Source organism: Barbus barbus (assembly GCF_936440315.1).
Source record: "Barbus barbus genome assembly, chromosome: 4".
Lineage (NCBI taxonomy): Eukaryota > Metazoa > Chordata > Actinopteri > Cypriniformes > Cyprinidae > Barbus > Barbus barbus.
Window position 1 is genome coordinate 21,865,133 of NC_136732.1, and position 19,071 is coordinate 21,884,203.

Here is a 19,071-nt window from a genome sequence, read left to right on the forward strand (position 1 = left end):
TATTTTTAGATCTATAAACCTGAGGAGAAGCTTAAAGTATAGCTGTCAATTGTGTTTAATCTCATGATCTGACAGCAGAATGAAACCGTCAAATGCAACTGTATTTTTTTATTATTATTATTTGTTTATTGTATTTGACTATATTCATTTATTGTGTGTCCAGGATTTTTGGATATGGCCAAGGTGTTTTATTTTGATGCATTACTGGATAGAAATTTGTTCAAGGCAAAGATGTCAGCAGATCTCTGAAGAGGGGGTGGGTGGCATTGAAAACCCAAACCAATCGACCACAGTTATGAATTTTGGGGGGCACCACCCTCAATGTCATGTGATTACAGCCCTGGTACAAGGTGTACTTCATGAGAACATAATGTGCAACAGACCTCCTCATAACATTCAGCATAAGATGGTAAACTTGAAAGAGACTCTTTTTATCAGCTTCAATGTACTAAGTTATGAGTATGAGTAAATGTCATTTATCAGAATAACTTCACCATTAAATGCCTTTAAAGGAACACTCTTTTCTCGTATTTTCTCGTAATTGATTCCTGCTCGCTGCTGCCTAAAGATATTATGAACTCATAGGGGTTTTGTTAAACATGTTCTGTTCCTGCGCTGGCTGGAGGACAGACCGTACCCATCCTTCCTCTTTTCAACCCACCCGTCTAGTTGTAGTAAAGCTTAACGTCACCAATGTTCACAAATTCCCCTACTGAAACATTTATGACTATGTTCCCACAAGTTATCTGGAAACATACATGTTATATTATATTGACATATGAGTCTTAGTATTGTCTCGTTACAACTGAGTGGAAATGGACTGTTGTTGTTTTTTTTTACACTAATCTGTGGTTTGATCTGTTTGTCCAGTGAGTTCACATGAGACTCCATTGGATGGGTTATTTCTAAAATATAGTTTTATGGGTGGACACAGTGTGTCATATCATCCAACGGCAAACAAGTCTATAGTAAGTTTATTTATATATATATATATATATGTGTGTATGTATGTGTTTTTTTTTTGTTGTTTTGATATTTTAGTGAGTGGTGTTAGATTTACAGTGTAAAACAATTTTATAAAAATTCTGTGTAGAACACAAACACTGCAACCGTACACATGCAGATGGATGTTTTTGGCTTTTGCTTTGCATTTTTTTTTTTTTTTTATATAATTTATATAATTTTTTTTAGGTGTCCCCTTAAAGGAACACTCCACTTTTAAAAAAAAAAAAAAAATGTCCAACTCCCCAAGAGTTAAACAGTTTTCGAATCCATTCAGCCAATCTCCGGGTCTGGCGGTAGCACTTTTAGCATAGCTTAACATAGATCTTGCTCAAAAATGACTAAAGAGTTTCGATATTTTTCCTATTTAAAACTTGACTCTTCTGTAGTTACATCGTGTACTAAGACTGATAGTCCCTCAGCTATATCATTACTAGTTACCTAGCTGGGGACTATTTTCAGGCGCTGCGTAATATTATTGCGCCTGCTGCACCCATGGTACAGCAGCAAAGTTCCTTGACTATTACGGCGGAATGGGAGTATAGTTCCTAGACATATCGGCCTAGAAAATCACAACTTTTCATTTTCCATCAGTCTTAGCACACGATGTAACTACAGAAGAGTCAAGTTTTAAATGGGGAAGTCGTGGCCTAATGGTTAGAGAGTCGGACTCGTAGTCGAAAGGTTGCGGGTTCGAGTCCCCGGCCGGCAGGGATTGTAGGTGGGGGGAGTGAACTATTGTAGGTGGGGGGAGTGAACCACGACTGAGGTGCCCTTGAGCAAGGCACCGAACCCCCAACTGCTCCCCGGGCGCCGCTGCCCACTGCTCCGGGTGTGTGTTCACGGTGTGTGTGTGTGTGTGTGCATTTGTTCACTACTCACTGCTGTGTGTGTGCACTTGGATGGGTTAAACGCAGAGCACCAATTTCGAGTATGGGTCACCATACTTGACAATACGTCACGACTTTACTTTACTTTTACTTTTAAATAGGAAAAATATCTAAACTCTCTTTGGTCATTTTCGAGCGAGATGCTAACGGTCTAATCAGATTCAATGATCTATGCTAAGCTACGCTAAAAGTGCTACCACCAGACCCGGAGATCGGCTGAATGGATTTGAAAATGGTAAAACTCAACTGTTTAACTCTTGGGGAGTAGGAAAATGTGCCTATTTTCAAAAAAAAGTGGAGTGTTCCTGTAGGAGTCATTTTAAAGCAATGTGTGTTTTGTCCATGGGGAGGCATTGTGACACTTTTGTATATTAAGAGCACCTGGTTAATTAGAAGTAGTGATGGGAAGTTCGGATCATTTTACTGACTCTAAATGACTCGAAAAAAACTGAACGAGGCTCAAAGGTCCATTTTAGCAAAATATAATTAAAATGTTACGTGCTACTTCCCTAACACATCTACTACTTATGCAAACGTTGATCACACTACAAACAATACAAAACTATAATGGTATAAGCAACAGAAAAAAATTAATTCATTGTTTACCTGGGTCTTTAGTCCATCATTAGCTCACCTCACCTCTTATCTGACAAGTCTTCGGGTTTGAGTCGCTCGTTCATCACGTTACAACCTCATAAACTTAACCAATGCAGTCTGCGCCGGAAAGAGCATTGATTAGTTCATCTTTTGAGTCGTTCGTTCTTTAGTCACGTGACATTACAGCATTGGATAGAGAAATTAGTTAATTTACAACCTTCCTTACAAACGGCTGCATAGTTGTTGTTGTTGTTGTTATTATTATTTACTCTTACAGTTACGTGATGTGTTTCTGGTCTCAAATTGTAGCTTTTTATTTGTTACGGTTTATAAATGTGTGAATTTCTGTCATGATGGTTCTTTTCCATAACACTTAATGTGGTAACAAAGGTAATAAACTAAAGAGTTGGTCATTATTATTATTAAGTCTTTAGCTTATGGGGCTGTCACGTGAAGAACGAACGACTCAAACCCGAAGACTCGGGAGATGAACTAATCAATTCTCTTTCCGGCTCAGATTGCATAGGTTACACGTATGGGGCTATCATGTGATGAACGAACAACTCGGAAAAACCCAAAGACTCGAAACAGGTGAACTAATTCAGTGCAGAAACTATAGGATGTTGCACATGCGCGACTGAACGAATCACTCCCCGAAACGACTCATTCTTCCCGAGTTCAAAATGAACAAATCGTTCAAGAACGACCCATCACCAATTAGAAGGCATGTTTGGTGGCAGGAAAGCAAACAGTTTTTGACCATGATTGAGCATACAGCTACAAGTTATCCTGCTCACTAGCTTATTACTACACTAGCAAATAACATGAGAACTGTGGTGATGAAGCTAACTTTCAAATTGAGAGAGCGTTGGAGAGAAAAGGCTTGTGAGATTACAGAGTTGAACCAAGGTAGAGCTAAATTCTCTGACATTGTGGACTTCATTGAACGACAGGCAAAGATGGCATCCGATCCTGTTTTTGGATGTATGTGAAGCCAATCAAGACATTTAAGGGAAACAGTTTTGCTACAAATGTTACTACATCAGGTTCAAGGAGGCATGTAACAACACAACAGAGAGATCATTCAGTGCACAAGACCAATGATAAAAGATCCTGGTTGTTCTGTTCTGGTAACCATGTCTTGGAAAGGTGTGATGCTTTTGAGAAAGGGTCACAGCGAGAAAAGCTTGACTTTTTGAAAGGAAAGGGAGTTTGCTTTAGTTGTTTGAAGACTGGACATGTAAGCAAGGAATGTGATAACCCGTGTGTGTGTGTGTGGTTTGCAATCAGAAACATCCTTCAGTGTTGCACATACATCGCAAGCCAGTTGTGGAGGACAAAGGGCAAAAGCACAGTCTAGCATCTGCACAATCTTGTGGACATACAGGGGGCGGTAATGAAAGGTGCTTGTTGTCAATAATTCCAGTGCAAGTAAAATCAGCCAAAGGAGACAAACTGATTCAAACGTATGCTTTTCTAGATCCAGGGCCTTCAGCTACGTTTTGTTCGGAGCAGTTGGTAAATGAATTGAACATCAGAGGTAAAAGGATCAACATTTGTCTGTGTACCATGGGACAAGAGCAGTCTGTGTCTTGCAGTGTTGTTACTGGCTTGGAGATTTGTGGAATTATCAGTGATTTGTTTCTTTTCCCTTCCTGAAGTGTACACTCAGAAGAAAATGCCTGCAAACTCAGATAACATTATAACACAAGAGGAAATATCCAAGTGGCCATACCTTGACAGAGTGAAAGTTCCACATATTGAGGCTAATGTCGATTTATTGATTGGAGCCAACGCTTCCCAAGTAATGGACCCATGGGAAGTAATAAATAGCCATGTAATGGACCATATAGAACCCTATTGGGGTGGGTAGTTAATGGACCTTCAAAAAGGAGCAGTGACTGTGGGAAGAATACTGGTATACCTTCCGTTACTGTAAATAGGATTTCTGTTGGAAGGCTTGAGGAATTGCTTCAATATCAGTATAATCATGACTTTAGTGAAAACAATGTTGATGAGAAGGAACTATCCAGAGAGGATCAGAGGTTTCTGAAAATAATGGACAAGTCTCTTAAAGGAACACTCCACTTTTAAAAAAAAAAATAGGCTCATTTTACAACTCTCCTAGAGTTGAACAGTTGAGTTTTTCATTTTTGAATCCATTCAGCCGATCTCCGGGTCTGGCGATAGCACTTTTAGCTTAGCTTAGCATAGATCATTGAATGGGATTAGACCATTAGCATCTCGCTCAAAAATGACCAAAGAGTTTCGTTTATTTTCTTATTTAAAGCCTGACTCTTCTGTAGTTACATTGTGTACTAAGACCGACGGAAAATGAAAAGTTGTGATTTTTCTAGGCCAATATGGCTAGGAACTACACTCTCATTCCGGCATAATAATCAAGAAACTTTGCTGCCGGACCATGGGTACAGCAGGCGCAATGATATTACGCAGTGCCTGAAAGTAGTCCCCAGCTTTTCAAAAAAAAGTGGAGTGTTCCTTTAAGGTACAAGATGGACATTACAGCCTCAAGTTACCTTTTTCGAACTGATGATGTGGTATTACCTAACAACTTGTGTGTCGCAAAGCAAAGATGCAATGGTTTGAGAACTTGGAAGGAACCCACAGCTGCATGATGAATATACACGTTTCCTTTCTGATGTTTTGGATAAAGGTTATGCTGAGAGAGTGCCAGAAGACCAGTTAGATCGTGATGATGTTAAGGTTTGGTATGTTCCACATCATAGAGTTTTCCATTCAAAGAAAGGAACATTGAGGGTTGTATTTGATTGTGGGGTGACATTTAAGGATGCATCACTCAATAAACAACTCTTGCAAGGTCACAACCTTACAATTTCACTTTTGGGAGTTCTGATACGATTTGGGCAGGAACCAATAGCTTTAATGGTCGACATTCAAGCTGTTTCATCAGGTCAAGGTGTCGGAAGAGGATGTTGATTTGCTCCGATTTCTGTGGTGGCCTGATGGAGAATTGGAAAAGGAAGTGTCTACATGCTGAATGATAGTTCACCTGTTCGGAGCTGTATCTTCTCCAAGTTGTGCATGTTATGCATTGAGGGGAAACGGCAAAGGACAATAATCACTCTTTTCAGCAGATGTGATAAAAACAGTTTTTGAAAGTTTTTATGTGGATGATTGTTTAAAGAGTGTCTCCTGGAGGAGGTAGCAGTCACCATGGTACAGGATCTTACTGCTCTTTGTCAAAGGGGTGGTTTTTGTTTGACCAAGTGGAGCAGTAACAGTCGAAAGGTGTTGCAATCAGTTCCAGAACAATCCAGAAGCAAGGATGTCCAAAGTTTGGATCTACATCAAGATAAGTTACCTGTGGAAAGAACTTTGGGTCTTCGGTGGTATACAGAAGCTGATGTTTTTCCATTTTAGAATGCAGCTCAAATCCCAACAATGAACACAAAGAGGAATTTTGTCTACAGTCTGTTCTGTGTATGATCCTGTGGGATTTCTTGCTCCTATTATTTTACCTGAAGTTACTTCTACAGGAATTGTGTAAGCAGAATCTGAGTTGGGATGAGAATATACCCCAATACTTCAAACACGGTGGAATAGTTGGATTTCTGATTTGGATAAGGTAGCAGAGTTTCAAATGGACCGATGCATAAAACCTACAGACTTTGGAAAAATCATGCATGCCTGTTTACATCATTTCTCAGATGCATGTGAAAAAGGATATGTTGTAGTTACTTCTCAAGTTGATCAACTGTAACGATAAAGTTTGTGACATTCTTGCTCGGTAAGGCCAGAGTGGTGCCTCTTAAACCGATAACCATTCCTCGTTTGGAACTAACAGCAGCTGTACTTGCTGTGAAAGTCGATCACATGCTGAGAAAGGAGCTACGACTTCTATTGGAGAATTCAGGTTTTTGGTCTGACAGTCAGACTGTGCTTAAAAACATCAAAAATGAGGACAGGCGCTTTCAGACTTTTGTGGCAAACAGTCTCTTATATAAGAGACAGGACACTACCTCAACAATGGAGATATGTGTCTACAAAGGAGAATCCTGCGGATGACGCATCACGTGGAATGCAGATCAAAACCTTTATGCAAAACGAGATGAATCAAGAAGGATAGCAGTCTATATAGACTGGATCCTGTGCTGGATGGTGAACTTTTGCGGGTTGGAGGAAGACTCAGGAAGGCAAGTATGCCCATTGAATTCAAACATCCTATTATATTGAGTAAGAATCACCACATCTCACAACTTTTGCTTCATAACATTCATAAGCAATTGAGACATTCAGGCAGGAATCACATGTTATCAAAGTTAAGAAAAACATATTGGATTACAAATGCCAGTGCTGCTGCAAGAAAGGTTATTTCCAAATGTGTTGTATGTAGACGCAATAGAGGGAAGACAGGGAATCAGAAGATGTCAGACCTTCCTCTTGAACGAATTACCCCTGTTCTTCCACTTTTCACAAACACTGGAGTTGATTATTTTGGTCCCATTGTAGTAAAAAGAGGCCGTAGCTGCGTAAAGAGATACGTAGTATCTTCACCTGCATGGCAACTAGAGCAGTACATTTGGAAGTAGCTTACTCCTTAGACACTGATGGATGCATAAATGCTTTAAAGGGGTCATATGATGCTTTTTTTAAAGATCACTATTTTGTGTATTTGGTGTAACAGATTATGTTGACATGCTTTAATGATCAAAAAAGACATTTTTCAAATACTCTACATTATTGTAGGTCTATGCCCCGCCTCTCTCAAACGTGTCGTTTTCTACAAAGTCCCTCCTTCCAACAAGTGCAGTCTGCTCTGATTGCCCAACTGGCACAGTGGATTGTGATTGGCCGAACATCACAAGCCGCGTCGGAAATGTAAAGCCCCTTTCCATAATCGTGAGCTTTAGCTTTCAAAATTAATGTAAAGACAGTTAATAGTGTCCTTAGTTTTACCATCAGTTCAAGCCTGAGAGGGGAACAGTCAATAGCAAATACTTAAACTAATAACAAAACATACAGTCGCTGATTCAGAAGCACCAGATTGTCATAATTACCTCCTCTCCTAGGTTCACGAAACAGTCGTCATAAAATGTGTTGCTGGTCTGTTGCATCTACTTTGGGAAGGCCAAATAAAGTGCTTTTGCTTTCGCTTAGAAACACACAGCGTCTCCCTGTCATGGCTGAATCAACACTACTGCAGTTACTGAAACCACGCCTTATGCAAATATTTCCACATCGTGACGTAGACGTGGGGGTGTGTTTGAATGAGCTGTTTTAGGGGGGTGTGGCAGAGTCTTAACTTTGATAAAGAAGATCTCTTTGGTTTTGAGCCTTTAGTCTTTGCAACTTCAGGGATCTTATCTACGCACAATCAGCTTGTAACACTCCAAAGAGAAAGGAAAAATTGAAATCGCATCATATGACCCCTTTAAGGAGATTTATTGCCTGAAGAGGCCAAGTGGTTCACATCAGATTAGACAATGGAACAAATTTCTCTGGTGCCAACAGAGAATTGAAAGAATCTCTCTCTGCGTGGAATAAACAGCAAATTGAAAAGGAGTTAATTCAGTTAGGAGTAAAATGGAGTTTCAATCCACAAAGCAGGATCCCATTATGGAGGAGCATGGGAATGGATCATTCGTATGGTGAGAGATATTCTCTGTTCTGTACTTCATCAACAGGTATTGGATGATGAATCATTCCATACTGTTTTGTGTGAGGTGGAATCCATTTTAAATGACCGTCCGATCACCAAAATTTCTAATGATCCTAATGATCTCGTGGCCCTTACACCTAACCATCTTCTTATGAAAGGCAAGCCTGCTTTACCGCCTGGTCTCTTTGAAAAATCAGACCTATATGTGAAGAGAAGATGGAGACAGGTTCAATATTTAGCTGACCTTTTCTGGAAAAGGTGGATCAGGGAGTATCTACCTCTTTTACAACAACGTCAAAAATGGACAAATGGAAATGTTTCCAGATGATAAAGGCCTAGTACGTACAGTAAAGATTAAAACTAAAAGTAGCGTTTTAGAACGACTTGTTGGAAAGATTTGCCTTTTATTGGAGACAAATGACTAAATTGAATGAGGTGTAACAATATTACAAAATTTGAGCAAAGGTCTGTGTATGTTGCTTTAACTTTTCTGGCTCCTTTATAAATAATTTGTGTAATTATGTCTTTCTGCCATAATCAATTAAGGGGCCGGTGTGTAGGGTAGGAGCCATTTTAAATCAATGTGTGTTTTGTCCATAGGGGGGGCATTGTGACAATTTTGTATATTAAGAGCACCTGGTTAATTAGAAGGTATATTTGGTGGCAGGAAAGCAAACAGTTTTTGACCGTGATTGAGCGTACGGCTACAAGTTATCCTGCTCACTAGCTTGTGTCAAATGGCTATATTGTGTTGGACTGAGTTTAAAGCAGAACCATTCAAGGAATACTATGGACAATGTGTTTGCTATCTGCAAGGTATGAAATGCACATTTGTATGTCATGAATTAAAAGGAGAGCTCACTGGAAGCGAATGGCAAGAACTGTTTATTGGTTGAAGCGCAATAAAGGACATTGTTAGTATTTTAACATCTGTGTGCATGGATTTAATTTGCACACATCATTTACTTGCTCACTTCTACCATCAACATCTGCGGCTTTGTGGAAGGCCGTAATAGTTCCTTTAAAGGGGGGGTACAATGTTGTTTCGTCCATTCAGAGTTATTTACACTGTCCATGCTTAGCATGAGAATCACACTCTTTAGCAAAGTTTCAAAAATTGATTTTTGTGGCAAAAATCTTCCTTCCGGCCCATCAACGTGCTTCATTCGGCTGCACTGCGCGGGACTCGCTCGGGAAGAATGTCTCTAAAGAAGTGTGTTTTTGGTTGTGAGGGAAAGATAGCCTTGTTCAGCTTCCCAAAAGAACCCAGCGTTACGTGAACAGTGGATGCAGTTTGTTTTTACGGGGCAGCAATGGAGTTCCACAAGTGTGTTTGTTGACGAACGTTTTATAAACAAGGCCCAGTTCGACGCTGGAGTTGCACATCGTTTGCTACTGAAAGATGGAGCAGTGCCAGCTATAAAAGATCCCGGTCATGATTCAGAATTGCAGATGGTAAGTGAAACGGCATGAAATGTCTCTGTTTTGTTCACGATCGGTGCAAGTGCTCGTCACTCTTTAGCCCCGCCCACATGGCACGCCTCCAGGAGCTCGGCTTTTTTCAGAGAGAATCATAAAGCTGTATCTTTCTTTTCTAAATTCTTTCTTTCTTTTTTTTCTAGACTTTTTGGAGATATGAAGGATGCAGTACTACTCTATAGGTACTCAAGATTAACATATTAGATTGGGTGAAACCGTATTGTGTTATGCCTCCTTTAAGGGTCCTATTTTTCAGATAGCATGCTAATAATAATAATAATATGAGTTAATAGCAAGTTAATAATAATATGACTCACTTTAGGGTCATGCAGTCCAAACATATCAAATACAATAAGCGATAAAGTAAAGAAACCTTTTTAAGGGGGTTAAAAGTGTCTCAAGACCCTTGTTTTCTGATCCACTCTGTTTAGCTGTATTTGAAAATAGGAATTTAATAGTATGTAAACTTTGTAAGGAACAAGTCTGGTCTGGGTCTGGTGACCTGAAACTTGTTTAATTATTTAGGGATTCTTTTGGACCAGTGTTCGGGAGTAACTAGTTATCATGTAAGGGTGTTACGTAATTTAATTACATAATAAATGTAACTGTAATCTGTAATTAGTTACTGAGAAAAATGTGTAATTAAATTAGTTATTTTTGAAAATGGTAACGATTACAAGGGGGGTTACATCTGAATATTTTCTGCAGAAAGCTATATGTTGAATAGTATTAATTTGTTGCTTTGTCTGTTTTTGATGTGCACCTACCTCCTGTCATTTAAAAGCTGCTTAGTAAAGTGATGCTATTCTGATGCTTTTGATTGGTTCTCTTGTTTGAATTTACTGAGCAGCACATCTACCAATTACATCAATCCATATAGCCACTGAACAACCTGTCTGAGAGTTGCCACAATGGCGAGTGATAAAAATGGATTCCAGTGCTGCAAAATAAAAAATCAGAACGACCTCAAAGTGAAAAGAGCTGCTAAAGTCTGATTTTGTGGTGGCTGTGCTTTAAAATTAAAATGTAATTTAAATGATTAAAATTAACAGTTGAAAACATTCATTAGAAATTTAGAAAAGTAATCAAATATAATCAGTTGCATTACTTTAATAAAGTAACTGAAATAGTTACACTACTTATTACATGTTGTAAAGGGTAACTTGTAATCTGTAACCATTACATTTCCAAAGATTGGAAATGTAATGGTTTTAAACAATGTACTTCCAACATGGTTTAAAACCAATTATTTGTTCACACATCCCACTCACTAAAAATGTAGTTTTGCACATCCCTAATAGGCTAAACCATACAGGACCTCAGTGGGCCTGGGACTACGTTCCCTATTCCCTTCCCCCGGGACATTCCTGTTCCATTGTGTTTAATCACTTTGGCTGATTCAGATAGGCTTTGTTTAAATATTAATCTCCAGCGACTATGAAAGAAACATCCCTGGACGTAGATAAGAAATTTAATGGCATTTTTGCTCGAATCCCCATGAGACACAGTGCTTTATTAGAAAGGCGGATTGCTGAAATACAAATGAGAAGAGTGAAGTGTTGACTCTCATCTGTAAACCCTGAATATGAATAGTTTATGTCCACACTAAGTGACAGAGACAAACATAGATAACCCCGGGGGTGCTGCTTGGTTGTTTTTGTCATTTTTGTTCCATGACAACATGTTTGCAAGAGGGAAAAAAGGTACAAAATGAATTTACTCACTGCTAAAGCTGAAGTAGCGTATAATAGAAGTATGGGAAGTTGTGGTTGTACATGTATATTTTTGCATTGGCTTCCTCTTTATTGTCTAAGGTTAAGTTAGCTTTTAGACTCTTGTTTTTAACCAGTGTTCAGTGCTGTTGAGGGTTAACAACTGCAGCTCTGTAGTCCCGCCTCTCCTGTCAGCCAGTGACGGAGACGGAGCTGAAACGCTGCAGAGAGCGCTGACTCTCGCTGAGAAATACACACCCACAAACACTCACACAAGCAGTCTAGAGGCAGAACCGGTGAAGGAACTTGTCTGAACAGTCTGGAATCGAACAACACGCTGGGGATTTTCCTGCCAGAACTTGCCGTTTTGCCTCTGTCCTCATTTCCCACAGCAATCCATGGGACTCCAGACACGGCAGCTCTCCGGTTTGTCTCTCTGCTCCATGGCCTGCCTTGAAGTGGAGACCTTGAGTGTCTGCAGGGGTAAATGCAAATAGTTTGAAATCTTTTTAAAATTCCATGTCAATATGAATTAAAATGGGGCAGTTGATGCTAAACATGAATGAAGGACACCGAATGAGGCATCTGGTAATTATTACTGGAGCACATGTTGAGAAGATCTGAAGTGGATGGAAATGTTGTTGTATCAAATTAGATCTGTGATAAAATCTCATGGGAAAAAAGTGACTGAAGGTTTGTTATGGTGAGGGAACAGGGTTTTACTTAAGCTGTCTGATGTTGGTTTCATTATATTTATATATATATATATATATATATAACATAAAAAATTTAATTCAAACTCACACCCAAACATTACCTCACCATTCAGTTAATCATTTAGCTGGTTAACCATGTCTGTTCAGGAAGTTTATCTGCTTTTAATGCCTTATGGGAGTAACAGCTCTTCACAGGTTTCAAGTGCATAACGATATCGCTACACCCTTCACTGTTATTAATATATGGCTTCACTTGTGAGAGTTTCAAGTGAGGTATTGATCGTTGTTATGGTTCCCATCAGTGAACCGTAAACCAAATGGTATATTCGTTTATCATACATTCTCTACAATCCTCCGGAGCTCTGCAAGCACCCATGAAGATACAGTCATCTGTCAAGCTGCTGAAATATTTTTTGCAACAGTAATGTCAACACTGTCCAGATCAATGTCAGAGAGTTTCTTAAACAGCTTCAGTTTAGTCAACATTAACAGGCTTGGTAGCCATAACACAGCCCATTCATTTAATTTATGATAGCGTCTGGTTGTGTTAAGGTGCAGTCAAATTTAACTAACTTGAACCCTGTTCCTAGATTTAAACTGAATCTTGAGAGGGTTTTAGAGAAGCGAGACATACGAGGATCTAAGCTGCCTTTTGTTTATTGTACAGTTCAAGAGAGAGGCCTGGATCCAGATAAAGGTCAGTCAGGGTTCAGCAGAGAACATCAGGAATGACATCAGCTCAACAAACACTGGGATGACTGCAGGCATGTCATGTTCCGGCGTACTTACGTGAAGATGATTATGGTATTACTCTTCCATCAAGCTTCATTGGGCACATTATTCTGAAAAAGCTGCATGGTGGTGGCATGGATCTTGATTTGTAATGGATAACTGCTTTAATATTGAAACCCACCAGAGATCCTCCTGGCACAGATAATAATGGAAAACAAGATCCGGGACAGAGTGTTCCAAGCTGCTGTTTTTTTTTGTTTGTTTTTTTATTATTAAGAAGAGGCACTTGGTCCCCTCCTTCAGTCTGTCCACTCTTTATTCAGCTGTGACACAGATTGTATGTGTTCAACGTACCCCCCCAATGCCATTTCCAAACTCTTCTGTTTCCCAGGCCTTGTTCTCACAACGGCTGGGTTTATTTTAGCAGGGGTGAGTCAGACAGAGTGGTCGCTCTCCCGGGACTCCGGCAGAACTGGGTGTGCTAGGCCAATCAGATCGGCTCTGTGCTCCCAGTGCTGATGATGGGTGGAAGCGGGGGTCTGCTGGGCATGTTCCACGCTCCGCTGTCCCATTTGTCACGATCAACTGCCATCCTCCTCTTTAAATGTTTTGCAGAGGAGTGGTGTTATTCTCTTGCACCAACATGCCTACGCTTGTGTGTTTTGAAATGTATAAACCGAGTTGTCTTGTTAGGATGGTGAAATAGCATTCGTGGTGAATGTAGTAGGCTGTGCATAACTGCCTGCATTTCACCTTTTCGCTTGTCTTTTTGATGTTCTTGGTTGTTAATGCACCAGTGCCTCGTCATCCAAAGCGTACCACCTTGCATCTCGCTTTTTATGGACAGCAAATCCAACGCCAAGAGTTCAGATGACATCACCTCAAGAAGTTGATAGGACCATTGCAGTGTTTATTATTTTGTGCTTTGGACGCCGTCCTGTTGTTGATCTCTTTTATAAACTGCATTCTGTTGTATGCTTGCTTTTGAGGTCAAAACTGTTGAGATTTTTTTTTTTAAAGCTTAATACTTTTAATACACTTAATTTCAAGTACAAATCTTGGGTTGACCTTCATCCCCGAAACATTTTTGATGAAACATTGAATGTTGTGGATTTTTTTTTTTTTTTAAGTTCTAATATAATTTATTAACAGAAACACCAAAACTGAGCAATACTACCGCTATTAACTATTCGCTAAATCAAATACCTGTTCGAATTTTGATTTACTACAAGGGAGTTTTGAGAATAAATACCTCAATACCACACATTAAGAATTGTCCTTTGGCAGGGAAAAAACAAAACGGTGAATATGGTGGTTACTGCCCTGAAACCGTGAACCTGAGGTGGAAAACCAAAACTTTTCAAGTTCAGTGCTATAATTTTAGTATCATTGAAATATTATTATAGTATTTTATTACTTTGAATTTCTTTTTGTTTTCTGTTTTCATTTTAGTCAAAATTATTTATAATTTTGTCTTTGTCATTTTTATTTAAAAAAAATTAAATGTCTATAGTTTTTTAGTAATTTTTAATTCAGTTTCAGTTTAGTAATTCAAGTACATCAAGTTAAACTAAATTAAAATGGGAAATCTTGGCAACTTGCTGAAATAATTTTTAGTTATTTTATTTCAGTTTCTATGGTTTTAGTTAAAAAAAAGTCTGTAAATATTTACACACCCTCATATTGTTCCAAACCCGTAGAATCCTTTGTTAATCTTCGGAACACAAATTCAGATTTTTGATGAAATCTGAGAGCTTTCTGACCCTGCATAGAAAGCAACACAACTGACACGACCACGGCATAATAATGCTGAATTAGCTCTTTTTTTTTTTTTCTGTGCACACACAGTATTCTCGTAGCTTCATAAAATTAAGGTTGAACTATTTATGTCACATGGACTATTTTAATGATGTCCTTACTACCTTTCTGGGCCTTGTCAGTTGCATTGCTGTCATTGGAGGGTCAGAAAGCTCTCGAATTTCATCAAAACTATCTTTTATTGGTGTTCTGAAGATAAACAAAGGTCTTACGGGTTTGGAATGACAAGAGGGTGAGTAATTAATGACAGAATTTTCATTTTTGGGTGAACTATCCCTTTAAAAGTAGAACTCGTCGAAGTTACATTTTTCTGTTTTTGCTTCCTCCGCAGTGCTTCAGTTAAGACTACAGCAGAGGCGCACACGCGAGCAGCTCGCAGACCAGGGCATCATGCCACGTGAGTATGCATGCTTCATGGAAACATAACGCTCAAATGTCAACTATTAATGTTTAGACAAATTCGGCCTACATGCAGTGGACTTTCATGGAAAAATCTGTTGCGACCAAAAAAAAATGTTAGTCAAATGATCTACTTACTTATTTTAACTCCTAATCCAGCATCATTAACAAAGTGCCGCTCACATTATCGCCTAAGCTCTGCACACACACTGTACTTATTCTTCATATAGTGGAACACATTTACCTCCAGAAACAGTTTTTTGTAGATTACCCTTTTGATGGCAGGGGGATGGAGTAAGTTATGCGTGTCGGTAAGGAAAGCAGTTCTAATAAAAGAAAGTGTCTGTTGAGGATACAAACCGATAAGGAAGGAGAGATAGAACAATGGTGTGACTGATGTCTGTCTGGAACAACAGGAGCTGTCCAGGAGCGGTCCGTGCCGTCTGTATAGGGCCCCTAACGTCATGGTCCAAGCTCCAAGAGTGAGTCAGCGACTGGGCCTGCACTTTTGCTCAGCAAGATCTGTGGTTACCTCCCGGGCTTTAGTCAATGCTTAATGGCTCGGATTCTCCCACAAAGACCAGTTCTTGCATTCTTTAATCATATTAATGTCAGGCTTATACCTTTTCTGAAAGTGTTGTTGTAAGTGCAACAGACTATTTAAGAGGCCACTCTTGGTTAGCGATATACGACTAATGAGGGTGAGCAACCAATGTCTTTGCTAATTAAGCCAGTGGTGACTAAGCGCTAATTTCCTGTTGACCATGGCTGTAGATGACGGTTCAACACCCACTGAAATACTCATAGCAGAAATGTTTCTTCAATATTTATGAAATATTTGGAAAAAAATAAAAATTGGTTTTCCAGTAAAAAATTTAAACATTTAAAAAAATATTTTAAAATGGTCAAAACATTATTTACTCAAAGTAAAATTACATAAAATGATTAGACTTGTTTTCAGAGAATTTGACTTGTTTTCGAATTTTATTTTTCTTTACCCATTGGCAGATTGACTTTTGTTTTATGTATAAAGATAACAAAACACCTTTAGTTTACAAATTGTCATGCACACATTCTCTAAAGTGGGTCAAAATGCTGACTTTCTAGTTCAGCTTCAGTAGATAAAACAATCTTAGATTTTCCTTTAGGGTATATCTGCATGAACTTTGGTTTAGTAGAAGAAGTCCTTTAGCACACAGCAGTTAAACAGCAAAATGTTGAAAAAAGCTTTGTGCCATGAAAACATGATGCATTATATAACAGGATATTAAATGATGTCATTTGACTTCTTGTTTTGAAATGAAGGCTTTGAATATATTTTTCTTTCCAGCGCTGAAGACACCTGCTGCTTTTCACGGGCAGGTTAGAAGTCTGGAGAGGGCAAGGGTAAGACTCAAATGCTCAGAATTATTCCTACACTTTGCATTATTTATTAGTGAACTGGACTTCACACAGGTTTAGATGTGTTATCTAAAAATCACAACAGTTCCATTGTGTTGTTTATCATCACTTAATTTGCTAAAGTCATGAGTAAAGAAATTCAACAGATTTGTTTACATTATTATTTCATACTAAGTTAATTAATTACATAATATATTACACTTTGTTTGCCATCAGCCACTCTGTGAAATCTAGAAATCAACATTTGACAGCTACTATAGTGCTATGAGAACAATACCAGATATTCATATTGCATTTTCATCATACAGACTGAGAACTTCCTGAAGCATAAAATCCGCAGCAGACCTGATCGCGCTGAACTTGTTCGTATGCACATTTTACAAGGTACGCACCTGATCGAACATATGTGATTTGAGCATTGTCAGAGTCTTTTGTTTCACTTCCTGGATACTTAATTTATCACACCGCTTTAGTACAGTATGGTCTGATGTTTATATATTTCAGAAACCCACGCAGAGCCTTCTTTGCAAGCCACTCAGATGAAACTAAAGAGGTCACGTCTAGCAGATGACCTCAATGAGAAGATTGCACAGAGGCCCGGACCAATGGAGCTGGTGGAGAAGAACATTCTGCCTGTTGATGCTGGTAAAAAAAACAATTAAATATTGTATTATTTTCATGCTTAATCAAATTAACTGGAATTGCCAAGGAAAGTAAATGTCAGTTACTAAATAGTTTTGTTTTGTGTGGGGTTTTTTGTTCTTTTGTTTTGGTTTTTGTTTGGTTTTGTTTTGTGGTTTGGTTTGTATTTTGTTTGACACAGAAGTTGAAGGACTGGATGTTTATAACTTCAATGAGGACAGCAGTGAAGCTCTGTCTCCAGAGCAGCCAGCTAGTCATGAGTCTCAAGGCTCTGCGTCTTCTCCTGTAGAAGCCAGACTGCCTGAACCATCCTCTGTTTCGCCTCCAACTGGCTCCAAACTCCAGGTCAGCGTCTTAATGGTCCCTAGATTCACATCCAGACTGATAACCAGTTCAGAAATATTCAGTTCTAATATTTACAGTTAGCTCATCATAAAAAGATTTGATAAAGAATGCTTTCATTAAATCATATGAAGTATGAAGCTCTCCAGAAGAGCTAAGTAGTGTCTGTTTTCTCTATAAATTATCCAGACATTGTTGCTGATTAGATTTATACGTCTCTGTCCCTTCTAATGGCCATATGGCTTTTAATCTCTTTTTATCAACTGTGTCCACCTACAACCCAGAGTTTAGACTTCCTGAACAGAACATCAGTAGAAGATGGCCGAGTAATGACTTCCACTCAGACAGTTGCTGCTGCTCCCACAAAGCCTGGACCTACCCTCGTGAAGGTAAACCATATGTCCTAACCACCATGATGTAATTTCCTGCCTATGTTTATTTTTGAGATAAAGGTCTCACAGCATTACTGGCTAATTTCAAAATAGCAACTCCAGCTAAATAATGAAATGTACCACACTGACTGTGAAACTGAAAGAGTAAGAGGTAATAAATCGAAGTTAGATTAAAATACTGATGCTAAAGAGTTTTATAGAATTTTATATACACTAGCATTCAAAAGTTTGGGATTGGGAAGATTTTTCACATGTTTTTGAAAAAAAAGTCTCTTATGCTCAACAAGGCTGCATGCATTTGATTCAAAATACATTAAAAATAGTAATATTGTGAAATATTATTACAGTTTTAAATAGCTTGTTTCTATTTGAATGTATTTTAGATGTAATTTTATGCCTGTGATGTCAAAGCTGAATTTTCAGCATAATTACTCCAGTGTTCAGTGTCACATGATCCTTCAGAAATCATTCTAATATGATGCTTTGCTGCTTAATATTTTTGTGGAAACTGCGAAAAGAACAGCATTTATTATAAACATCTTTGCTGTTACTTTTGATCAATTTAATGCATCCTTGCTGAATAAAAGTAGTAATATCTTTAAAAAAAAAAAATCATACTGACCCGAAATGTGGACAGTAGTTTAAATCTTTAGTAAAAAAAAAAATTATATATTTATTGTGTACGGTACCAAAGTAGAGCTGTTGTTTGTCACTCTAAAAAGCTTGTTTACAGCAACTTGTCAAAGGTACCTTAGGCCAAATCAGTTTCAGAAGAGCAGCAGATGCAGAGTTAGAAGTGCTAGCAGCCGTCTTCAATTGGAGGTTAAATGAAACATTCACACTCATAATGCGGAGAAGAACGAACTGAAGCCGGGGACATAGAAACAGGAGTCAGGCAATAACTTGTGCATTCATCATAATCCATGCCTTCAAAGCATACTCCGCATATTTACTCCATGACAGAGGATCAATGCTGACCCAGTGGAGCTTCGGGAACCTGCTCACACATAAGCCAGCTTGAAATGTTGTGTTATTACATCCTGATGACTTTCAACTCCCTTCCTCATAAGCCAGACCATTTTCATGTGTATCCTGTGACTCAATATTTAGGAACAATGAGGGTCATGTCACCTCCATGCATCCTGTTTCCGCTTCCTGTGATTTTAGGTAGATGTTCTCATACAAGTCTCACCTTTCCACAGCAGTCACAAACTTGCGGTTTTGCCCACAAATCTCTCAGCTTCTGGTATTCTCAGAGTGCTGACATCTCTGTTAGCAAGAGAACTGAGCTAGTTGAAACATTATTGG

General features: G+C 38.7%; 1 protein-coding gene across 2 annotated transcripts in view; it reads left to right on the forward strand.

The window, feature by feature from the left end:
- LOC306868881 (myocardin-related transcription factor B-like) overlaps window positions 1-19,071 on the forward strand; it is a 60,326-nt gene that overhangs the window by 30,014 nt on the left and 11,241 nt on the right. Inside the window, exons 1-7 of one of the 2 annotated variants that reach the window (XM_079415331.1) lie at window positions 11,545-11,804; window positions 14,919-14,984; window positions 16,317-16,372; window positions 16,696-16,771; window positions 16,892-17,032; window positions 17,211-17,374; window positions 17,656-17,760. In XM_079415331.1, coding sequence (XP_079271457.1) covers window positions 11,720-11,804; window positions 14,919-14,984; window positions 16,317-16,372; window positions 16,696-16,771; window positions 16,892-17,032; window positions 17,211-17,374; window positions 17,656-17,760 — 693 coding nt within the window. In that variant the 5' untranslated portion in view covers window positions 11,545-11,719. Of the gene's footprint in view, window positions 1-11,544; window positions 11,805-14,918; window positions 14,985-16,316; window positions 16,373-16,695; window positions 16,772-16,891; window positions 17,033-17,210; window positions 17,375-17,655; window positions 17,761-19,071 lie in introns of those variants that run through there. The other variant, XM_079415330.1, reaches the window with a different exon arrangement.